Source organism: Mobula hypostoma, chromosome 4 (genome assembly GCF_963921235.1).
Source record: "Mobula hypostoma chromosome 4, sMobHyp1.1, whole genome shotgun sequence".
Lineage (NCBI taxonomy): Eukaryota > Metazoa > Chordata > Chondrichthyes > Myliobatiformes > Myliobatidae > Mobula > Mobula hypostoma.
Window position 1 is genome coordinate 198936310 of NC_086100.1, and position 23626 is coordinate 198959935.

The following is a 23626-nucleotide window of genomic DNA, read 5'->3' on the forward strand; positions in this document are numbered from 1 at the left end:
CCCGGGGTCAGATATAGAGTGAAGCTCCCTCCACACTGTCCCATCACACACTCCCGGGGTCAGACACAGAGTGAAGCTCCCTCCACACTGTCCCATCACACACTCCCGGGGTCAGACACAGAGTGAAGCTCCCTCCACACTGTCCCATCACACACTCCCGGGGTCAGACACAGAGTGAAGCTCCCTCCACACTGTCCCTTCACACACTCCCAGGGTCAGACACAGGGTGAAGCTCCCTCCACACTGTCCCATCACACACTCCCGGGGTCAGATATAGAGTGAAGCTCCCTCCACACTGTCCCATCACACACTCCCGGGGTCAGATATAGAGTGAAGCTCCCTCCACACTGTCCCATCACACACTCCCGGGGTCAGACACAGAGTGAAGCTCCCTCCACACTGTCCCATCACACACTCCCGGGGTCAGACACAGAGTGAAGCTCCCTCCACACTGTCCCATCACACACTCCCGGGGTCAGACACAGAGTGAAGCTCCCTCCGCACCGTCCCATCACACACTCCCGGGGTCAGATATAGAGTGAAGCTCCCTCCACACTGTCCCATCACACACTCCCGGGGTCAGACACAGAGTGAAGCTCCCTCCACACTGTCCCTTCACACACTCCCGGGGTCAGATATAGAGTGAAGCTCCCTCTACACTGTCCCATCACACACTCCCAGGGTCAGACACAGGGTGAGTGTCCCTCTACACTGTCCCATCACACACTCCCAGGGTCAGACACAGAGTGAAGCTCCCTCTACACTCTCCCATCACACACACCCAGGGTCAGACACAGAGTGAAGCTCCCTCTACACTGTCCCATCACACACTCCCAGGGTCAGACACAGAGTGAAGCTCCCTCTACACTCTCCCATCACACACACCCAGGGTCAGACACAGAGTGAAGCTCCCTCCACACTGTCCCATCACACACTCCCAGGGTCAGACACAGAGTGAAGCTCCCTCTACACTCTCCCATCACACACACCCAGGGTCAGACACAGAGTGAAGCTCCCTCCACACTGTCCCATCACACACTCCCAGGGTCAGACACAGGGTGAGTGTCCCTCCACACTGTCCCATCACACACTCCCGGGGTCAGACACAGAGTGAAGCTCCCTCTATACTGTCCCATCAGACACAGAGTGAAGCTCCCTCCACACTGTCCCATCACACACTCCCAGGGTCAGACACAGAGTGAAGCTCCCTCTACACTGTCCCATCAGACACAGAGTGAAGCTCCCTCTACACTGTCCCATCACACACTCCCGGGGTCAGATATAGAGTGAAGCTCCCTCTACACTGTCCCATCACACACTCCCAGGGTCAGACACAGAGTGAAGCTCCCTCTACACTGTCCCATCAGACACAGAGTGAAGCTCCCTCTACACTGTCCCATCACACACTCCCGGGGTCAGACACAGAGTGAAGCTCCCTCTACACTCTCCCATCACACACACCCAGGGTCAGACACAGAGTGAAGCTCCCTCCACACTGTCCCATCACACACTCCCAGGGTCAGACACAGGGTGAGTGTCCCTCCACACTGTCCCATCACACACTCCCGGGGTCAGACACAGAGTGAAGCTCCCTCTATACTGTCCCATCAGACACAGAGTGAAGCTCCCTCCACACTGTCCCATCACACACTCCCAGGGTCAGACACAGAGTGAAGCTCCCTCTACACTGTCCCATCAGACACAGAGTGAAGCTCCCTCTACACTGTCCCATCACACACTCCCGGGGTCAGATATAGAGTGAAGCTCCCTCCACACTGTCCCATCACACACTCCCGGGGTCAGACACAGAGTGAAGCTCCCTCCACACCGTCTCATCACACACTCCCAGGGTCAGACACAGGGTGAAGCTCCCTCCACACTGTCCCATCACACACTCCCGGGGTCAGACACAGGGTGAAGCTCCCTCCACACTGTCCCATCACACACTCCCGGGGTCAGACACAGAGTGAAGCTCCCTCCACACCGTCTCATCACACACTCCCGGTGTCAGACACAGAGTGAAGCTCCCTCTACACTGTCCCATCAGATATAGAGTGAAGCTCCCTCTACACTGTCCCATCACACACTCCCGGGGTCAGACACAGAGTGAAGCTCCCTCTACACTGTCCCATCACACACTCCCGGGGTCAGACATAGAGTGAAGCTCCCTCTCCACTGTCCCATCACACACTCCCGGGGTCAGACACAGAGTGAAGCTCCCTCTACACTGTCCCATCACACACTCCCAGGGTCAGACACAGGGTGAAGCTCCCTCTACACTGTCCCATCACACACTCCCGGGGTCAGACATAGAGTGAAGCTCCCTCTCCACTGTCCCATCACACACTCCCGGGGTCAGACACAGAGTGAAGCTCCCTCTACACTGTCCCATCACACACTCCCGGGGTCAGACACAGAGTGAAGCTCCCTCTACACTGTCCCATCACACACTCCCGGGGTCAGACACAGAGTGAAACTCTCTCTACACCGTCCCATCACACCCTCCTGGGGTCAGACACAGAGTGAAGCTCCCTCTACACTGTCCCATCACACACTCCCGGGGTCAGACACAGAGTGAAACTCCCTCTACACTGTCCCATCACACACTCTCAGGGTCAGACACAGAGTGAAGGTCCCTCTACACCATCCCATCACACACACCTGGGGTCAGACACAGAGTGAAGCTCCCTCTACACTGTCCCATCACACACTCCCGGGGTCAGACACAGAGTGAAACTCTCTCTACACCGTCCCATCACACCCTCCTGGGGTCAGACACAGAGTGAAGCTCCCTCTACACTGTCCCATCACACAGTCCCGGGGTCAGACACAGAGTGAAGCTCCCTCTACACTGTCCCATCACACACTCCCAGGGTCAGACACAGGGTGAAGCTCCCTCTACACTGTCCCATCACACACTCCCAGGGTCAGACACAGGGTGAAGCTCCCTCTACACTGTCCCATCACACACTCCCGGGGTCAGATATAGAGTGAAGCTCCCTCCACACTGTCCCATCACACAGTCCCGGGGTCAGACACAGAGTGAAGCTCCCTCTACACTGTCCCATCACACACTCCCAGGGTCAGACACAGGGTGAAGCTCCCTCTACACTGTCCCATCACACACTCCCAGGGTCAGACACAGGGTGAAGCTCCCTCTACACTGTCCCATCACACACTCCCGGGGTCAGATATAGAGTGAAGCTCCCTCCACACTGTCCCATCACACACTCCCGGGGTCAGACACAGGGTGAAGCTCCCTCTACACTGTCCAGCAGTCCAAAGAGTCACCAGATTCACCCCGATCTTGGGGCCGATACCCCTCCCTAACCCACACTCTTGCCTCTCCCTCCACTTTCCCCTCCTCCTTTCCCCCAAACCCTCAGTCTCTCCCCTCACCCCTTCCCTCCTAAACTCTGAGCACCCTTTCCTTACCCCCACCTCACCACTGCCCTTACCCCACCCTGATATTATCAACCCACTCTCACTCATCCCCTCCCCTACTGACTGCCTCTGTCTGTCCCCACTACTTCATCCCTCTCCCGTTCTCATCCCTTTCCCTCACACCCACTCATTGCCCTACCTCTCTCCTCGTCCTTACACACTCCACCCGTTCCCCTCCTCGCTACCTCCCTCTCACGCCTACACTCGTTGGCACCCTCCACAACCTCATCTACGGTCCCCACCCATATTCCACCCTCTTCCCCATTCCTCAGCCCCTATCCCACCTGTCTCAGCCCCTCCCTCTCTCTTCCCCATTAGCCTCTCCACACCTGGCCTCTCTCCCACCCTGCACCTCCCAATCATTCCCTCCTCCCTAGCCCCCTCTCCGAACACAGACTCTGACCATTTTCTCGAGGCCCATGTACGGCACGTTACAGCGCACGGCTGCGTCCTCGCTGTGTTTGCAGTTGTCCTGGCTGATGTTCTTGGCCGGACAGTCCCAGATGGACTTCTCGAAGCCGGTGCACTTCACCTCATTCAAGTAGATAGGACCCATCCCTGGAGCACAGTGGAGGAAAGGAGAGGGAGTTGTGGGTGAGCTCATGTTTCACACCCCTGCCCTGGAGCCACATCCCTGACCAGGATGTCCTGAGGCCGGTCCCTGGTCCCCTGCTGAGAGACAGATCAGAGGGTCTTGGCCCCTAACATCAACTGTTTTTTCTCCTCCATAGATGCTACCTGACTTTCTGAGTTCCTCCAGCATTTTGTGTGTGTGTTATGCCGATCCTTTGTGTTCAGGGAATAGAGATTAGCTCCATTTGTCATGGGTACCTTCCCACATTCCCAACTCACAGTGGGCAATAGGTCGACTGGTCACAGTCAGGGGGAATCTTTCATTGGACAGTGGCGCAGACGTAGTTCCCGCACAGGTCCGGAGCAGAACTTGGAAAACCCAGTCTCCATTAAAGAGAGGTACTGTCTAGCGGAGTGGTGATCATCGGAGTGCTCAGAGTCGGAGTGGTCATCGGAGTAGTCAGAGTTGGAGTGGTCAGAGTCAGAGTGGTCATCATCGTGGCCTGAGTCAGAGCGGTCATTATCAGAGTGGTCTGAGTCAGAGTGGTCATCATCGGAGTGGTCAGAGTCGGAGTGGTGATCATCAGAGTGGTCATCATCGGAGCGGACTGGTAAGGCCTTCACTCAGCAGGCTTTGGCGAGAACAGGCGGAGGCAAGGCAAGTAGGTAAGTTTATTTCTTATTTCTTTTTCCTCATTTACCTCTTGAAAGAATAGGGGGTATGTCTGCAGGGCCCGTGTTCCATTCTACGTGTCAGATGTGGGATTTCCAGGAGACTCCCAGCCTCCTCGATGGCCATGTCTGCACCAGGTGCATCCAGATGCAGAGACAGAGTTAGGGAACTGGAGCTGCAGCTCGATGATCTTCGGCTTGTTAGGGCAAGTGAGGCAGTGACAGACAGGAGCTACAGGGAGGTAGTCACCCCAAGGCTACAGGAGACAGATAAATGTGTGACTGTCAGGAGAGGGAAGGGAGAACGTCAGATAGTGGAGAGCACCCCTGTGGCCGTCCCCCTCAACAATAAGTACTCCATTTTGAGTACTGTTTGTGGGGGGTTACCTACCTGGAGGAAGCAACAGCAGCCGTGCCTCTGGCACTGAGTCTGGCCCTGTGGTTCAGAAGGGTAGGGAACTGAAGTGGATGGCAGCAGTAATGGGGGACTCTATAGTCAGGGTTGAAGATAGGCAATTCTGTGGATGAGAAAAAGAAACACAAAAGGCAATTTGCCTCCCAGTTGCCAGGGTTCGTGATGTTTCTGAGCATGTCCACAATATCCTGAAAAGGGAGGGTGAGCAGCTAGAAGTTGTGGTACAACGATGTAGGTAGAAAAGGGGAGAAGGTCCTGAAAAGAGAATACAGGGAGTTAGGAAGGAAGGTGAAGCACGATCTCAACAGTAGTAATCTCACTGCCTGTGCCACGTGACAGTGAGGATAGGAACAGAATGAGGTGGCAGATTTATGCATGGCTGAGAATTGCAGCAGGGGGCAGGGATTCAGATTTCTGGATAATTGGGACCTCTTCTGGGGCAGGTGTGACCTGTACAAAAGGGATGGGTTGCACTTGTATAGAGCTGTTGACAGTGGTTTAAACTAATCTGGCAGGGGGATGGGAACCAGTATGATAGAGCTGAGGATGAGCCAACAGGTTTACAAGTAGATGATGAGTGTAACATGAATGTAAGGAAGGACAGGTCAATAATTGGGTACAAATGCAGACAGAGCAAAGAGTTAAATTATACCACAAAGGCAAAATTCAAAAAAGGTGAAGAATGCAGAACTGAAGATGCTGTATTTAAATGTGCATAGCATTCAGAATAAGGTGGACGAACTCAGGGCACAATTAGAGATTGGTCGGTATGATGTTGTGGGCATCACTGAGTCATGGCAGAGAGAAGGTCATAGCTGGGAGCTTAACATCAAAGAATGTACTTTGTATCAAAAGGACAGGCAGGAAGGCATAGGCGGTGGTGTGGTTCTGTTGATAGGAGATGGAATTACATCTTTAGAAAGAGATGACATGGGGTCAGAAAATGTTGAATCTTTGTGGGTGGAGTTAAGAAACTGCGAGGATAAAATAAAACATTATGGGGATCAAATATTGGCCTCCAAATAGTAGCCAAGATGTGGGATTCAGATTGCAAAAGGAGCTGGAAATGGCATGAAATAAAGTAATGACACAATTGTGATGGGGATTTCAATATGCAAGGGGATTGGGAAATCTCATCCATATAATGGATTCTGAGGTTTCAAGGTACTTGGAGACTAATGACAAAATAATTCAAAGTCAGCATTGATTGTGTAAAGGGAAATCTTCCCTGACAAATCTGTTAGAGTTCTTTGAGGAAGTAACAAGCAGGGTGGACAAAGGAGAGGCAGTGGATGTCATTTACTTAGGATTTCAGAAAGCTTTTGATGAGGTGTCACACATGAGGCTGCTTAACGTGATGAAATCCTATGTCGTTACAGAAAGGATACCGGCATGGATACTGGAACGGCTGACAGGCAGGAGGAAGCAAGTGGGAATAAAGGGGCCTTTTCTGGTTGGCTGCCAGTGACTAGTGGTGTTCCTCAGGGGTCAGTATTGGGACCTCTACTTTTCACATTGTTTGTCAATGATTTGGATAATGGAATTGATGGCTTTGTGGCAAAGTTTGCAGATGATACAAAGATAGGTGGAGGGGTAGGTCGTGCTGAGGAAGCAATGTGATTGCGGCAGAACTTAGACAAATTGGAAGAATGGGCAAAAATGTGGCAAATGGAATACAGTGCTGGAAAATGTATGATAATTCATTTTGGTAAAAGGAACAATAGTGCAGACTATTATCTAAATGGGGAGAAAATTCACACATCAGAGGTGTAAGGGGGATTTGGACTCCTCGTGCAAGACCTCCAGAAGGTTAATTTACAGGTTGAGTCTGTGGTAAAGAAGGCAAATGCAATGTTGGCATTTATTTCAGAGGGAATAGAACATAAAAGTAAGGAGAAAATGCTGAGACTTTATAAGAAGCTAGTCAGGCCGGACTTGGAGCATTGTCAACAAGTTTGGGCCCCATGTCATAGGAGAGAGTCCAGAGGAGGTTCATGAGGATGATTTTGGGAATGAAGAGTTAACATATGAGGAGTGTTTGGCAGCTTTGGGCCTGTACTCACTGGAATTTGGACAAATTCGGGCGGATCTTGCTGAAACCTATTGCACTTTGAAAGGACTAAATAAGGTGGATGTGGAGAGGATGTTTCCTCTGGTCCAGGGTATCCAGAACTAGAGGGCACAGCCTCAAATTTGATGGGCAAACTTTTAGATCAGAGGTAAGGAGGAATTTTTTTTAGCCAGAGAGTGGTGAATCTGTGGAATGCTCTGCCACAGACAGTTGCGTAGGCCAAGACTGTGGGTATATTTAAGGCGAAAATTGATAGTTTCCTGATCGGTCAGGGCATCAAAGGATACGGCGAGAAGGCAGATGTATGGGGTTGGGTGGGATCTGGGATCGGCCATGATGGAATGGTGGAGAGGACTCGACGGGCTGAATGGCCTAATTCTGCTCCTGTGTCTTTTTGTGTTATGATATCATTGGAAGTACAGAGACTCTTGCTACATGCATGTTGGTAGGTTAATTGGTCACAAGGGGTGTAACTGGAATGGGAGGGTTACCGGGCCGGAAGGCTCTGTTACTGTTCTGTATCTCTAAAGAGAAGTAAATTTTAAAATACAGTGAAATATGTTGTTTTCATCAACAACAAACACCAATAGAATTCAAAGGTCAACTGAAGGGGTAGCCAATCAGAATCGAGGCAAGCGAACAAGGGCCTACATAAACGCGAGCTCTCCCAAAGAGAAACTACACACTGAGGATGTCACCTCAGTGTGATGAAACTTCTGCAAGCTATTTGCCAAGCTCGGCGAGCACTGTACCATCTGAAATATCTCATATTTATGTAGATTGAATGGCATTTGCCAGTCCTCAGCCCACGTATCCCCAGTAATTTTTCATCGGAGCAGAATTAGGTCATTGTGCCCATCCGCCATTTGATCATGGCGATCAGAAGAGGGCCACGCTTCTAAAAATTCGTGTTTGCCTGGGCCAGAACCTCCACAGTGACCCAATTAAAGTGGCGTCCTTCTTGGTCTTTGTGTACCCAGATCAGTGACAGTGAATCATGTCTCTGTACCACCAGTTTGAGTTTCTGTAAACAAATTTGGCCGATGTAGTTCTTGTTGCAGTCTCCACAGGTGATCCTGCTCATCACACTGCTGTTGTTGGTTGTCTTTACTGTTACCCTGGCTCCCGAGACAAGCTTCCTCAACGTCGCCGTTGGTTTGTGAGTGATTGTAATGCCGTGAGGTTCGAGCAGTCCAGCTGTCATTTCAGAGACATTCTTGAAGTAGGGCAAGGTCGTGCCTTGAGTAAGGTCTGAGCAACTCTCTCCTTAGTAAGCGTCTCCTCATGAAATTCCATGGGTAACCATTGTTGTGAAACAACTGGGACAAGTGCTTCACTCCCCTGGTCCGTGGTCCAGTGATCCTGAGGTGTGCTTGTGCTCTCCTAAATACAGGTGCTGGAAAGTTTGTGAACCTTGTAGAACTTTCTCTATATCTACATAAATATGACCTAAAATGTGATCAGATCTTCATGCAAGTCCTAAACTAAATAAAGAGAACCCAATTAAATAAATAACACAAAAACTTATTCACTTATTTATTAAGAAAACTGATCCAATATTACATGTATTTGTTGGAAAAACTATGTGAACCTCTGGGGTAATGCCTTCTACAAAAGCGATTCGGAGTCAGGTGTTCCAATCAATGAGATGAGATTGGAGGTGTGGGTTGTAGAGGTGCCCTGCCCTATAAAAAAGATGCACAAAGTCAGAGCCTGCTCTTCCCAAGAAAGATCTGTTTATGTGCACCGTGCCTCAAAGCAACGTCCAGTGGACCTTAGAGAAAGAATTGTAGAGATGCATGAAGCTGGAAAAGGCTGCAAAAGCATTTTTAAAGACCCGAGTGTTCATTAGTCCACAGTAAGAGAAGTTATCTACAAATGGAGGAAACTCAGTACTGTTACCCCTCTCCCTAGCAGTGGGCATCCTGCGAAGATCGCACCAAGAGCACAACGAGCAATGCTGAAGGAGGTGAGAAAAGAACACAAGGGAAACAGCCAAAGATCTGCAAAAATCTCTCGAACTTTGAGTCTCTGCTGATGTATCCACTGTGACAAGAATACACATAGATTACGATGTAGCTGTCCTGTGCTGGCACCAGTGGGATCAGCAGTTGGTCTGCCACCTGTCTTCAGGAGAGAGAGAGATAAGGAAAACAATGGAGCAGCATTTGGAGATGTTAATGAAGGAAGGAGAGCTGTCAAGATCGGCTCCCCCTTTGAACCCTGAACTGTTTGAAGTGATGGACAGGCGATACCCCAGCAGGGGGATAAAAAGGGACAGGTTTGCTAAGGTAGGACACACACGACACCCGAGGTAACAAGACCCTGGAAGCGGTGCGTCTCTCACAAGTCGGTGGCAAGTACCGGGCCATAGACGCACAGGGTGGAAAGATACGATTGGCGGGAACCTGGTGTGTGTCCACCCTTGCCTGGGTTCCGGGTTCACCGCAGGGAAACGATCATATCTGGAAACGGAGGGGTCACAGTCGGTGACCTCAGATGACATCACAAAGGGCTCGCCCGAAAGCTGACTGCGAAGGTCTGTGTGTGGAATCCCTGAATATTCATTCGTTTTGCTCTCTCTCTCCTTCCCCCCACTGTCCATCGCCACGGCAGCGATTACTGCGAACTGAACTGAACTTTGCGTCACTTTGAAACTGGTCATTTACCCCTAGACAACGATAGAGCTTGATTGATCCTGTTATCTTAATTCTGTGTACATGTGTGTTTATCATTGCTGAACTGTTGCATTCATTGTCCTTTTGATTAGAGTACTGTGTTGCTTGTTTCTTTAATAAAACTTTCTTAGTTCTAGTAATCCAGATTCCAACTGAGTGATCCATTTCTGCTGGTTTGGCAACCCAGTTACGGGGTACGTAACACCACTATAAGAAAAACAATGAACAAGAATCGTGTTCATGGAAGGATACCACAGAGGAACCCATGGCTTTCCAAAAAAAAAATTGCTGCTCATCTACATTGCTTGTAAAAGACCACTTGGATGTTCCACAATGCTTCTGGGACAATGTTCTATGGACAGACGAGACAAAAGTTGAACTTTTTGGCAGAAATGCACATTGCTATGTTTGGAAGAAAAAGGGCACTGCACACCAGCACCAACACCTCATTCCAACTGCGAAGCATGGTGGAAGGAGCATCATGGATTGGGGCTGCTTTCTGCCTCAGAGCCTGGACAGCTTGCAACCATTGAGGGAAAAATGAATTCAAAATTGTATCAAGATATTTTACAGGAAAATGTCAGGGTAGCAGTCCACCACCTGAAGCTTAATAGAAGTTGGATAAAGCAACATGATAAAGATCAGAAGCTCAAGAGTAAATCACGACAGAATGGTTTAAAAAGAAGAAAATTTGTGTTTTGGAATGGCCAATTCAAAGTCTTGATCTTAATCCTTTAGAAATGTTGTGCAAGGACGTGAAGCAGGCAGTTCATGCAAAGAAGCCCTTCGTCATCGCAGGGTTGAAGCAGTTTTGTAAGGAGGAATGGCCTGATATTCCTCCAAGCTGATGTGCAGGACTGATCAACAGTTACCGGATACGTTTGGCTGAAGTTATTGCTGTACAAGGGGGTCACACCAGTTACTGAAAGCAAAGGTTTACATACTTTTTCCAACAAATACGTGTAATATTGAATCTTTTTTTTTCCAATAGATAACCGAAAAAGTATAATTTTTTGTGCTATTTATTTAATTGGGATTTATTTATCTAGCTTTAGGACTTGCATGACAATCTGATCACATTATACTTGTTCATTTATGCAGCAATAGAGACAGTTCTACAGGGCTCACAAACTTTCTAGCGCAAATGCAGCTTTACTTGTGACAGGCTGGGTGGCTGCTGTGGTAGTTCCACACTTCATCCGTGTGCGTAGCCTTGCAGCAGACACCGTCCCTGTGCTCCGTTGCAAAACGAGGCATTCCGTTCTGGGCGATCAAGCCAGGGTAGGAATTGTCTAGTGAAAGGTGGAGATCTGGGGATTGTTGTGGCACAGAGGGGCCGAGGAGTGCAAGTGCACTTTGTGGAAAGTGAAGTCACAGAGATAAACTGGTGAAGGAGGTGTTGGACACACTGACCGACATCAGTTGTAGTTATATGTGGCATTGCCGAGACTTCTCTTGTAGTCTTGAAAGCATTGTGAACAGTTTTGAACACTTCGTTATCGGGAAAATGTTGCTAAACAGAAAGAGTGCAGAAAAGATTTGCCAGGACATTGCCTGGACCAGGGGCCTGAGGCTGTACAGACGACAACTATGAGAGGTGACCTGTTAGATCACGAGGGGCAGAAACAGGATGATGTGAAAGCGCATCATCGTTCCCGGGGGGAGGGGGGTTAAAACAAGAGGACACATGTTTCGATCAGAGGGGAGAGATTTAAACGGACATCAGCAGCAGCTCATTCACACAAAGGGTGGCGTGTATTTGGAATGAGCTGTCAAATATAGTGATTGAGGTGTGAGCTCATCGGCGACATTTTAAAACCATCTAGATGAATACACGAGTCGCCCACCCCGACACACCATACTCCTCCCTCCCCACCCCCCTCGCTCTGCCAGCCCATCCCCACCCTCAACCCTCCCAAACTCCCTACCTGCACTCCATCCTCTCACCTTGGCCCATGCGGGCGCCAGTGAGCGCCTCCTGCGCACTGCCGAACCCGAGCTGTCGACAAACGACGCTGGCGGACAGCAAGTCCCAGCGGTCGTCACACACGGTGCCCCACTCTCCGGCGATCAGCACCTCTATGCGGCCCTCACCGGCCCGCGCCCCCGCCTTCAGCCGCACCGACCGCTGCCGCACGCAATGGCGTCAGTCCAAGGCATGGAGGGGGTGGGGTGGGGGGGGAGAAAGAGAGGGAGGAGAAGAAGGAAATTTGGGGAAAAGGTAGGGGGCGGGTGGGAGAGAGGGAGAGAGATGAAACGTTGCCCAACCCTCTGCATCCAAATCAACACACCCAACACTATGGCTCCATCACAATCCCCCTCTCACCATCCCTTCCCCTCCACACCCCCTGCCCCCTCCAGAAACACCCCTCTCAGCCCCTCTGCCTCTCCCTCCCCTCTCCTGTCCACCACTCTGCCCCTCTGTCCCCACCTCCCTCCCTCTCCTAATCCTGTCCAACTCCAGCCCTGCTCCACTCCACTCACCCCTGCCCTCCCCCACTCCCTCCCCATCCACTCTACCCGCGCCCTAATCCTGCCCACCCCTGCCCTCCCCCACTCTCTCCCCATCCACTCTGCCCGCGCCCTAATCCTGCCCACCCCTGCCCCACCCCTACCCCTGCCCTCCCCCACTCCCTCCCCATCCACTCTGCCCGCGCCCTAATCCTGCCCACCCCTGCCCCACCCCTACCCCTGCCCTCCCCACTCCCTCCCCATCCACTCTACCCGCGCCCTAATCCTGCCCACCCCTGCCCTCCCCCACTCTCTCCCCATCCACTCTGCCCGCGCCCTAATCCTGCCCACCCCTGCCCCACCCCTACCCCTGCCCTCCCCCACTCTCTCCCCATCCACTCTGCCCGCGCCCTAATCCTGCCCACCCCTCCCCCACTCCCTGCCCATCCACTCTGCCCGCGCCCTAATCCTGCCCACCCCTGCCCCACCCCTACCCCTGCCCTCCCCCACTCTCTCCCCATCCACTCTGCCCGCGCCCTAATCCTGCCCACCCCTGCCCCACTCCCTGCCCATCCACTCTGCCCGTGCCCTAATCCTGCCCACCCCTGCCCCTGCCCCACCCCTACCCCTGCCCTGCCCCACTCCCTGCCCACCTGGGGCTCTCTCCTGCGGCGAGATGTGCTGAAGGCCCCAGAGCTGCAGCTGACAGCAGCGGGCATACCTCCCGCACAGGGGGCACTGGTGTTGCCCTTGGCTAGAACCAGCGGGCACAGCGCCAGGTGGTTCTCAGTGCCGGCGCACTGAACCGAGTGCACACGGAAGTGAGACTGCTGATGCCTCAGCACCATCCTGCGGTGGGGGGGGGGGGAAGAGAGAGAGACACCATCAACCTGGGGCTCCGAGGGGAGGGGGGGAATGGAGAAGGAGGGGAGTGAGTGGATGTCAAGTGGGAGGAGGAGAGGAGGACGGAAGGGTAGTGGGGGAGGAGGGGGAGAGAGGCATGAGGGATGAGGAGGAAAAAAGGAGAATGAGAGTGAGAAGAAAGAAGGGTGCAGGAATGGAGGAGAGGGAGAGGAGGAGAAAGGAAAGAGTTACAGGGAAAGTGGAGGGAGGAGAGATGAGGGGGAGTGACATTCTGTAGGTGAGGGTCTGCCTCAGGGGACAGGGAGTCACATGGTGGGTGTGGTATCAGATACACTCACCAACGCATCCCAGAATAAACACAGCAGCAGGGGACAAACACTGAACACTAAACGCCATCCACTGGAGTGATCAGTGATCCCATCACACACTCCCGGGGTCAGACAGAGTGAAGCTCCCTCCACACTGTCCCATCACACACTCCCAGGGTCAGACACAGAGTGAAACTTCCTCTATACTGTCCCATCACACACTCCCGGGGTCAGACACAGAGTGAAGCTCCCTCCACACTGTCCCATCACACACTCCTGGGGTCAGACACAGAGTGAAGCTCCCTCCACACTGTCCCATCACACACTCCCAGGGTCAGACAGAGTGAAGCTCCCTCCGCACTGTCCCATCACACACTCCCGGGGTCAGACAGAGTGAAGCTCCCTCCACACTGTCCCATCACACACTCCTGGGGTCAGACAGAGTGAAGCTCCCTCCACACTGTCCCATCACACACTCCCGGGGTCAGACACAGAGTGAAGCTCCCTCTATACTGTCCCATCACACACTCCCAGGGTCAGACACACAGTGAATCTCCCTCTACACTGTCCCATCACACAGTCCCGGGGTCAGACACAGAGTGAAGCTCCCTCTACACTGTCCCATCACACACTCCTGGGGTCAGACACAGAGTGAAGCTCCCTCCACACTGTCCCATCACACACTCCTGGGGTCAGACACAGAGTGAAGCTCCCTCTACACTGTCCCATCACACACTCCCGGGGTCAGACAGAGTGAAGCTCCCTCCACACTGTCCCATCACACACTCCCGGAGTCAGACACAGAGTGAAGCTCCCTCTATACTGTCCCATCACACACTCCCGGGGTCAGACACACAGTGAATCTTCCTCTACACTGTTCCATCACACACTCCCGGGGTCAGACACAGAGTGAAGCTCCCTCTACACTGTCCCATCACACACTCCTGGGGTCAGACACAGAGTGAAGCTCCCTCCACACTGTCCCATCACACACTCCTGGGGTCAGACACAGAGTGAAGCTCCCTCCACACTGTCCCATCACACACTCCCGGGGTCAGACAGAGTGAAGCTCCCTCTACACTGTCCCATCACACACTCCTCGAGTCAGACACAGAGTGAAGCTCCGTCCACACTGTCCCATCACACACTCCTGGGGTCAGACACCTGATGTGTGATGTGGTCAGTAGATCAGGATGAAAATTCTGGAGAGACCATTCTGGTAGACATCCTGAGAGGCGATGGGGGTGGTGGGGAGTGTTAGTGGATGGTGCGAATAGGGAGCACGAGCCAATGAAACCCACTGCCAGCAGGTTTCTGTGGGGGGGAGGAATGAGTCACCATTCCCCCACCCGTTACCTGGGCCCAGGTTTCCGGCCCCACCGTCCACTTGCCCGACGCCTCCTCCACCGTCTGCGGAGAAAAACGGCAAGGGGTTTCCAAGGGATGGTCTGCACACCCCTCCCCAAAGCACATTTAACACCTTCACCGAGGCGCCTCTCAATTCTCCCACACCCTTCCCTGAAATACCTCACCCTTCCCATCCCCAAAATGCCCCACACTCCCCCCTTCCGAAACACACCGACATTTTTCCCCACCGCGGTTCACTTACCCCAAAACATCACTACCCCTACAGGACCTACCCCCACATTGCTCATTCCCCGGTGATGGACCACATCTGGGTGACAGAGGTGTTTGCTGTCTTAAGGCAAGCTCGGGTGGATGAATCCACACGATCTGACAAGGTTTTCTCTTGGACCTCGTGGGAGGCAAGTGCAGAAATTGTAGCAGCCCTAGCAGGGATTTAAAATGTCCTTAACTGTTGGATGACGGGTAATGTTGTTCCATTGGATGATGGGTAATGTTGTTCCGTTGTTTATGAAAACCTCTGACTGGAGGCCTGTGACTAGTGGAATGCCACAGGGATCACTGTTGGGTCCGTTGTTATTTGTCATCTATATCAATGATCTGGATGATAACGTGGTTAACTGGATCAGCAAATTTGTAGATGACACCAAGATTGGAGGCATAGTGGACAGCAAGGAAGGCTATCAAATCTTGCAGCTAGATCTGGACCAACTGGAAGAATGGACTAAAAAATGGCAGATGGAATTTAATGTAGACAAGTGTGTGAGGTGTTGCACCTCAGTAGGACCAACGAGGGTAGGTCTTACACAGTGAATGGTAGGGCACTGAGGACCATAAGACATAGCCCATTGAGTCTGCTCTGCCAATCCATCATGGCTGATCCATTTTCTCTCAACCCCGTTCTCCTCCCATAACCTTCATGTCCTGACTAATCAGGAGCCCACCAACCCCTGCTTTAAATACAACCGATAACTTGGCATCAGCAGCCGTCCGTGGCAATGAATTCCACAGAGTCAGCACCCTCCAACTGAACAACTTCCTCCTCATCTTTCTCAATGGACATCCCTATATTTTGCAGCTGTGCCTTCTGGTCCACGATGCTCCCACCAAAGGCAATAGCCTTTCTACATCTACTCAATCCAGGGCTGCATTAGAACAGAGGAATCTGGGAATACAGATCCAAATTTCTTGAAAGTAGCATCAAAGGTAGATAACACACAGATAATGCTGGAGAACTGATGAAAAGCCTGAGTCCGAAACGTAGACTGTACTCTTTTCCATAGATCCTGAGATCCTCCAGCATTTTGTGTGTGTTGCTTGGATCTCCAGCATCTGTAGAACCAGTCTCAGTGTGTAAAAAAATCTACCTCTGACATCCCCCCTGCACTTTCTTCCAATCACCTTAAAATTATGCCCCCTCGTATTCACCATTTCTGCCCTGGGAAAAAGTTTCCAGATGTCCGCTCGATCGGTTCCTTTTGTACAACTTAACCAGGTCACCTCTCATCCTCCTCCAATAATGTGATGGTGAGGCCTAATCTGCAGTTCTAGTCACCTGCCTACAGGAAAGTTATCAATAAGATTGAAAGAGTGCAGAGAAAAATGACAAGGATGTTGCCAGATATGAAGGACCTGAGTTACTGGGAAAGATTGAATATGTTTGGACTTTATTCTCTGGAGTGTAGGAGAATGAGAGGAGATTTGAGATTATGAAGTGTAAATGTAAGCAAGCATTTTCCACTGAGATGGGGTAAGGTTGTCGATTAGGTGTGAAGAAATGAGAGATGCTTAGGGGGACACTCACCCTTCCCTACACTGACCTTATACTGTAAGTTCTGATCAGCTCATTACAGGAAGGATGTGGAAGCTTTAGAGAGGGTGTAGAGGAGATTTACCAGGATGCTGCCTGGATCAGAGAGCGTGTCTGAGGAGGATAGGTTGAGTGAGCTGGGACTTTTCTCTTTGGAGTGGAGGAGGATGAGAGGTGACCTGGTTAAGTTGTACAAAAGGAACCGATCGAGCGGACATCTGGAAACTTTTTCCCAGGGCAGAAATGGTGAATACAAGGGGGCATAATTTTAAGGTGATTGGAAGAAAGTACAGGGGGGATGTCAGAGGTAGATTTTTTTACACACTGAGACTGGTGGGTGCTGCCAGGAGTTGTAGCAGAGGCAGATACAGTAGGGACATTGAAGACTCTCTTAAGATAGGCACCTGATAGAAGAGTTTTGGGCTTAGCAGGAGAGCAGGGTTACCCACTTCATCTCTGCTTCCCACTCCCATTCAGATATGTCCATACATGGCCTCCTCTACTGCCATGATGAGGCTAAACTCAGGTTGGAGGAGCAATACTTCATATACCATCTAGGTAGCCTCCAGCCCCTTGGTATGAACATAGAGTTCTCTAACTTCCGGTAATTCCCTCCCCCTCCCTTCCTCTATTTCACTCTGCCCCCTCCCCCAGCTGCCTATCACCTCCCTCATTGTTCCGCCTCATTCTACTACCCATTGTGTTTTCCCCTATTCTTTCTTCACCTTTCCTGCCTATCCCCTCCCTGCCTCCTCTCCCCCACCCCTTTATCTTTCCCCTTACTGGTTTTTCACCTGGAACCTACCAGCCTTCTCCTTCCCACCCTCCCCCCACCTTCTTTATAGGGCCTCTGCCCCTTCCCCGTACAGTCCTGATGAAGGGTTCCGGCCCGAAACATCGACCGATCTTTCCCACGGATGCTGCCCGACCTGCTGAGTTCCTCCAGCGTGTTGTGAGTGTTAGACTGATGTTAGAGCAGGTTAAGAGGTTAGTACAAAATTGTGGGCTGAAGGGCCACCATTGTGCTATACTGTTCCATGTGATAATTATTAAGTAACAGAATTCCCAGATCTCCCAGGTAACAGCTGACCCCCCTCTGGTCACCATACCCATGGGACACGCTCCAGCCCACCGCCCCGCCTCACCGGCCGGGTTCCCCACAGGCCGCTCGACTCATCCTACCGGTAGAAGTTCCTGTTCAGCCGGCGCTGTCCGGGAAAGCCCATCATCCCGCAGATCACACGGGAATTGTTCTGGGTCCAGCCGTTGTCGCAGACCTGCTCCCAGCGGCCCCGAAACTTCACCTCCACCACGCCCTCCGTCACCGGCAGCCGGGACCGGCCAACGGGTACCACCGGCCGCAGGCGTACTTCCTCCAGCCGGTCACTCTCCACCTGGGGAGAGGGAGGCTGGCGTCAGTGACACAGACACACCCCGCCCCTGTCTACTGTCTGCCTGCTCTGCACTCTCCATGTAACTGTAACACTCTATTCTGCATTCTGCTTTCTTTTTTATTCCTTCAGTGTACCTACAGGAGGCACAAACTGTCTGACTGACAGACAATCAAAAGATTTTACCTGTATTGGAGAAACTAATAACTGAATAAACCTGAGCACTACCCACACCAGGGAGAGGGTCCATGGGCTGTGGGTGGGGACTGAGTCGGTGATGGGGTAGAGGGTCTGAGAGCTGTGGGAGGGGATTGAGTGGGTGGGGAGAGTCAGTGACCAGGGAGAGTGTCTGTGGTCTGTGGGAGGGGGTTAAGTGGGTGGGGAGAGTCGGTGACCAGGGAGAGTGTCTGTGGGAGGGGGTTAAATGGATGGGGAGAGTCGGTGATGGGGTAGAGGGTGTGAGAGCTGTGGGAAGGGATTGAGTGGGTGGGGAGAGTCGGTGATGGGGTAGAGGGTCTGAGAGCTGTGGGAGGGGGTTAAGTGGGTGGGGAGAGTCAGTGACCAGGGAGAGGGTCCATGGGCTGTGGGAAGGGATTGAGTGGGTGGGGAGAGTCGGTGATGGGGTAGAGGGTGTGAGAGCTGTGGGAGGGGGTTGAGTGGGTGGGGAGAGTCGGTGATGGGGTAGAGGGTGTGAGAGCTGTAGGAGGGGGTTGAGTGGGTGGGGAGAGTTGGTGATGGGGTGGAGGGTGTGAGAGCTGTGGGAGGGGGTTGAGTGGGTGGGGAGAGTCGGTGATGGGGTAGAGGGTGTGAGAGCTGTGGGAGGGGATTGAGTGGGTGGGGAGAGTCAGTGACCAGGGAGAGGGTCCATGGGCTGTGGGAGGGGGTTGAGTGGGTGGGGAGAGTCGGTGATGGGGTAGAGGGTGTGAGAGCTGTGGGAAGGGATTGAGTGGGTGGGGAGAGTCGGTGATGGGGTAGAGGGTCTGAGAGCTGTGGGAGGGGGTTAAGTGGTGGGGAGAGTCAGTGACCAGGGAGAGGGTCCATGGGCTGTGGGAAGGGATTGAGTGGGTGGGGAGAGTCGGTGATGGGGTAGAGGGTGTGAGAGCTGTGGGAGGGGGTTGAGTGGGTGGGGAGAGTCGGTGATGGGGTAGAGGGTGTGAGAGCTGTAGGAGGGGGTTGAGTGGGTGGGGAGAGTTGGTGATGGGGTAGAGGGTGTGAGATCTGTGGGAGGTCGAGGGGAAGTGAAGGTGGGGCAGGGGAGGGTGGGAATGTGAAGTAGGGAAGGAGAGGAGTGGTGACGGTGGGGGAAGAGGAGGTTGGCAGAGGGAAGGGTGGGGGATGCAGGGCGAGAAGGGACAGCTGACCGCCCAAGTGAAAGTGCTTCCGCACAGCCCAGCTAACAGTGACGGCAGAGGGAAGGAATGTGACCTTCTGGCTGCTTACTGCTGTGTGAGCTCCGGCCTCCGCATTCCTCCCCTCCGGAACGCTGTGAATGATTCCATATGGATCCCAGATTATCAGGCTGTGCCGTACGGGGCAGGCCCAGTCTCTAACCCTACTCGCCAACTCTGAGCAGAGAGAGACCTCCCCCTCCCCCACCCCCACCCCCACCCCCACCCATAACCTGGGCTGATCTGTAACCAGCCCCACTACGGGCAGCATCCCCCAGAAACATCGGCAGCCACAGAAGGACACAGGTCAAATGTCAGCACTTTCTCAGGGAGATGGAAGGAGAATGGGGCTGACAGGATAATAAATCAGCCATAATCAAATGGTAGAATAGACTTGATGGGCTGAACGGCCTCAGGTGGAGAAAATATGCACGTTTCAGGTCTGGGAGGACACAAAGAAACAACAACCCTCTTCCCCCGCAGATGGATGACGGATTTGATGGCTTTGTGGCCAAGTTTGCGGACAGTACAAAGACAGGTGGAGGGGCAGGTAGTGCTGATCCAGCAGGGGGCTTGCAGAAGGACTTGGGGGAATGGGCAAAGAAGTGGCAGATGGAATTGCATGTAGGGAAGTGTACATTCAGGCACTTTGCTGAAAGGAATAAAGGTGTAGACTATTTTCCACAAGGGGAGAAAGTTCAGAAATCAGAGGTGCAAAGGAGTCCTCATGGGATTCCCTGAAGGTTAATTTGCAGGTCGAGTCGGCGGTGAGGAAGGCAAATGCAATGTTAACATTCATCACAAGAGGACTAGAATGCAAAAGCAAGGATACAATGCTGAGGCTTTATAAAGCATTAATCAGACCACACTTGGTACCTTGAGAGTAGTTTTGGGCTCCTTATCTAAGAAAGGATGTGCTGGCATTGAAAAGGGTTCAGAAGAGGTTCACGAAAATTATCCTGGGGGATGAAAGGGTTAATGTACAAGGATGGTTCTGGGTCTGTGCTGGCTGGAGCTTAAAAGAATTGGGGGGTGGGATCTCATTGAAATGTATCGAATATTGGAAGGCTGAGATAAAGTGGATGTGGAGAGGATGTTTCCTATAGTGGGGGAATCTAGGACCAGAGGGCACAGATAGAGTGGACAGAGAGAGGATGTTTCCTGTAGTGGGGGGAGTCTAGGACCAGAGGGCACAGATAGAGTGGACAGAGAGAGGATGTTTCCTGTAGTGGGGGGAGTCTAGGACCAGAGGGCACAGATAGAGTGGACAGAGAGAGGATGTTTCCTGTAGTGGGGGGAGTCTAGGACCAGAAGGCACAGAGAGAGTGGATGTGGAAGGATGTTCCCTATAGTGGGGGAGTCTAGGACCAGAAGGCACAGAGAGAGTGGATGTAGCGAGGATGTTTCCTATAGTGGGGGGAGTCTAGGACCAGAAGGCACAGTCCCAAAATACAAGGACATCCCTTTAGAACAGAGATGAGGAGGAATTTCTTTAGACAGGGAGTGGGAAGTCTGTGGAATTCATTGCCACAGTCGGCTGTGCAGGCCAAGTCACCGAGTATAAGTGGAGGTTGATAAGTTCTTGATTAGTCAAGGCGTCAAATATAACGGAGAGAAGGCAGGTATAACGGAGAGAAGGCAGGTATTACGGGGAGAAGGCAGGGGAATGGGGTTGAGACGGATAATCAATCAGCCGTGGTGGAAAGGTGGAACAGACTCGACGGGTCAAATGGCCTCATTCTGTTCCTGTACCCTATAATGTTCTAAAAGGATCTCTCGACGACAGAGGAGAACTCTTAACCTGATAATATGCCTCGTTAAGGCGTTGCGCTGATCACCGGCCGGCACCGCACTGTCCCTAAGTTCACTTTACATAAACCAAATGGTCACCTGCGTAAACAACCAACACATCCCGAGCGTGTGCTGGGAGCAGCGGGCAGGCGTCGCCACACATTACGGCGCCAACTTGGCAGCTCCACGACGCCCTGTGTCCTGCTCTCCGTTTCGATTTGTCCGTGTGCTAACCGAAAGGATCTGTGCGGCCACGGTATCGCGGTACGCTCGATAAAACACCGATGCCCAGCTCTCCCGCTTACCACAATCACGTTCGAGTCCACGAATCCCAGGATCTTTTCGTCCTTGCAGATGACCCCGGCGTCCTCCTCATGGGTGCAGTCCGTCTGGCCCCACCCCAGGGACTTGCACTCGCTCACGTCCTTCTCCGTCCCGCCGCAGTCCAGATTATCCAGCCAGACCCTGCCTGCAGAACGACGGAGGCAGACGTCAGGCCCGTGGCGGGCTGCCCCTGCCCAGGCAATACCTCTGGGGGCAAGCGGCGGTGGTGGGGGGAGCGCATGGGAGCGGCCCGGGGTGGGGCTTAGGAGCGGGTCAGGGGAGTGTCCCGTTGGAACAGACATGAGGAGGAATTTCTTTAGCGGGAGGGTGGTGAATCTGAGGAATTCATTGCCACAGGCGGCAGCGGAGGCCAGGCCTTTGGGTATATTTAAAGTGGAGGTTGATAGGTTCTTGATTAGTCAGGGTGTCAGCGGTTATGGGGAGAAGGCAGGAGGATGATGTTGAGAGGGTTAATAAATTAGCCGTGGTGGAATGGCGGAGTAGACTCGACGGGCCGAATGGCTCCTATGCCTTATTGCACTCCTGCCCCCCAGGGAGGGGCATCTCGCTACTGGTGGTCTGGGTTGGTGCCGAGGGACAGGCTGCCGCTGGCCACACTCACCGGTACCCTTGCCATACTTGGCGCTGTGCGTCCAGCCGGTGGCCGAGATGAAGCCCAACATGCGGCAGAGGACCCTGGCGTTCTCCAGCTTGAAGTCGTCGTCGCAGATGGTGCCCCACTCGCCCTCGTAGAACACCTCCACCCGCCCCTCATTGTGCTTGCGGGGGTATCCCGCCAGCCGGATCTGCACCTTGTCCTGCCGGGGCGGCGTCGGGCTCGTCTGCTGCCCGCTCACCACCAGCACCCATGCTCCCAGCATCGGCAGTGACACCCACGGGTGCCTCATCTCACCGCTGTCGACAAGGAGACTGAGGGGAGCGGGGGAGGGAAGGAGTGAAGGGGAAGAGGAGTGGAGGGAAGGTGAGGGGGACGGAGAGACGGGAAGGAGATGGAGGCGGGGAGATGGGGGCAGATAGAGGAAGGAGAGAGGGGTGCGTGGAGGGAAAGACGGATGCTTAGAGGGAAAGAGGGATGGAGTGAGGGGGAGAGAGGGATGGAGTGAGGGAGAGAGAGGGATGGAGAGAGAGATAGATGGAGTGAGGGGGGATAGATGGAGTGAGGGAAAGCAGAACAGAGGGAGTGGTGAGGGGGAAGGTAAGGAAGGGTGGAAGTTGAGTGATAAGGGAGAGAGGAGGTGAGTGAGAGGTAGGGAGAGCAGAAGAAACAACAGTTATACCTGTGTCATTAATGAGTTAGCCCTCCCTGTCAACACCTTGCCTCATCGCCAATGGGGATATAGAGCAGAGACACTGAGGTGTTGGGCAGATGATCCTCGGGGGTGGAGTGGGAGTGGAGGTGGCCCTGACACACAGCGTGACGGAGTTTCCAGGACTGAGGAGGGGGGAGAGGGAAGAGGGGCACAAGGTAGATACAAGAGCATGAAAGAACATCCCACCAGGCTGCTAACCAGCTGTTATAAAGCTATTGAATGATCCCCTGGTTTGATCTCACTATTCACCATGTTATGACCTTGCACCTTAGTGTTTGCCTGCACTGCCCTCTCTCTGTAACTGACACACTTTATTCTGCATTCTGTTATTGTTTTCCCCTGTACTACCCCCGAGTACTGTGTAATGAAATTATTTGTATGGTTGGCATGCAAAGCAAAGTTTTCACTTGGTACATATGACAATAATAATCTAGTTTATTTCAGATTCCCTGTCAGACCCCCCCCCCGAAAACCTCCCACCACTGAGCACATCCGCATGGAGCGTTGCATTGTCACAGGAATGTAGCGTCCATCATCAGCGACCCCCACCAACCAGCAGATGCCCATCAGCGACCCCCACCAACCAGCAGATGCCCATCAGGGACCCCCACCAACCAGCAGATGCTCTCTGCTCACTGCTGCCATCAGGAAGGAGGTGTAGGAGCCTCAGGACTCACACCTGAGGTTCAGGAACAGTTATTAGCCCTCAACAATCAGGCTCCTGAACCAGAGTGAATAACTTCACTCATC

General features: G+C 52.7%; 1 protein-coding gene across 5 annotated transcripts in view; it reads right to left on the bottom strand.

Moving 5' to 3' along the window:
* Positions 1–23626, bottom strand: part of LOC134345875 (lysyl oxidase homolog 3B-like) — a 58647-nt gene that overhangs the window by 25106 nt on the left and 9915 nt on the right. For 3 of the 5 annotated variants that reach the window (XM_063047193.1, XM_063047190.1, XM_063047189.1), the window contains exons 2-8: positions 22168–22475; positions 21527–21690; positions 17834–18045; positions 14833–14886; positions 12958–13153; positions 11801–11981; positions 3848–4002 (exon numbers count right to left, since the gene is read on the bottom strand). In XM_063047193.1, coding sequence (XP_062903263.1) covers positions 3848–4002; positions 11801–11981; positions 12958–13153; positions 14833–14886; positions 17834–18045; positions 21527–21690; positions 22168–22453 — 1248 coding nt within the window. In that variant the 5' untranslated portion in view covers positions 22454–22475. Of the gene's footprint in view, positions 1–3847; positions 4003–11800; positions 11982–12957; positions 13154–14832; positions 14887–17833; positions 18046–21526; positions 21691–22167; positions 22622–23626 lie in introns of all 5 variants that reach the window. The other 2 variants (XM_063047192.1, XM_063047191.1) reach the window with 2 other exon arrangements.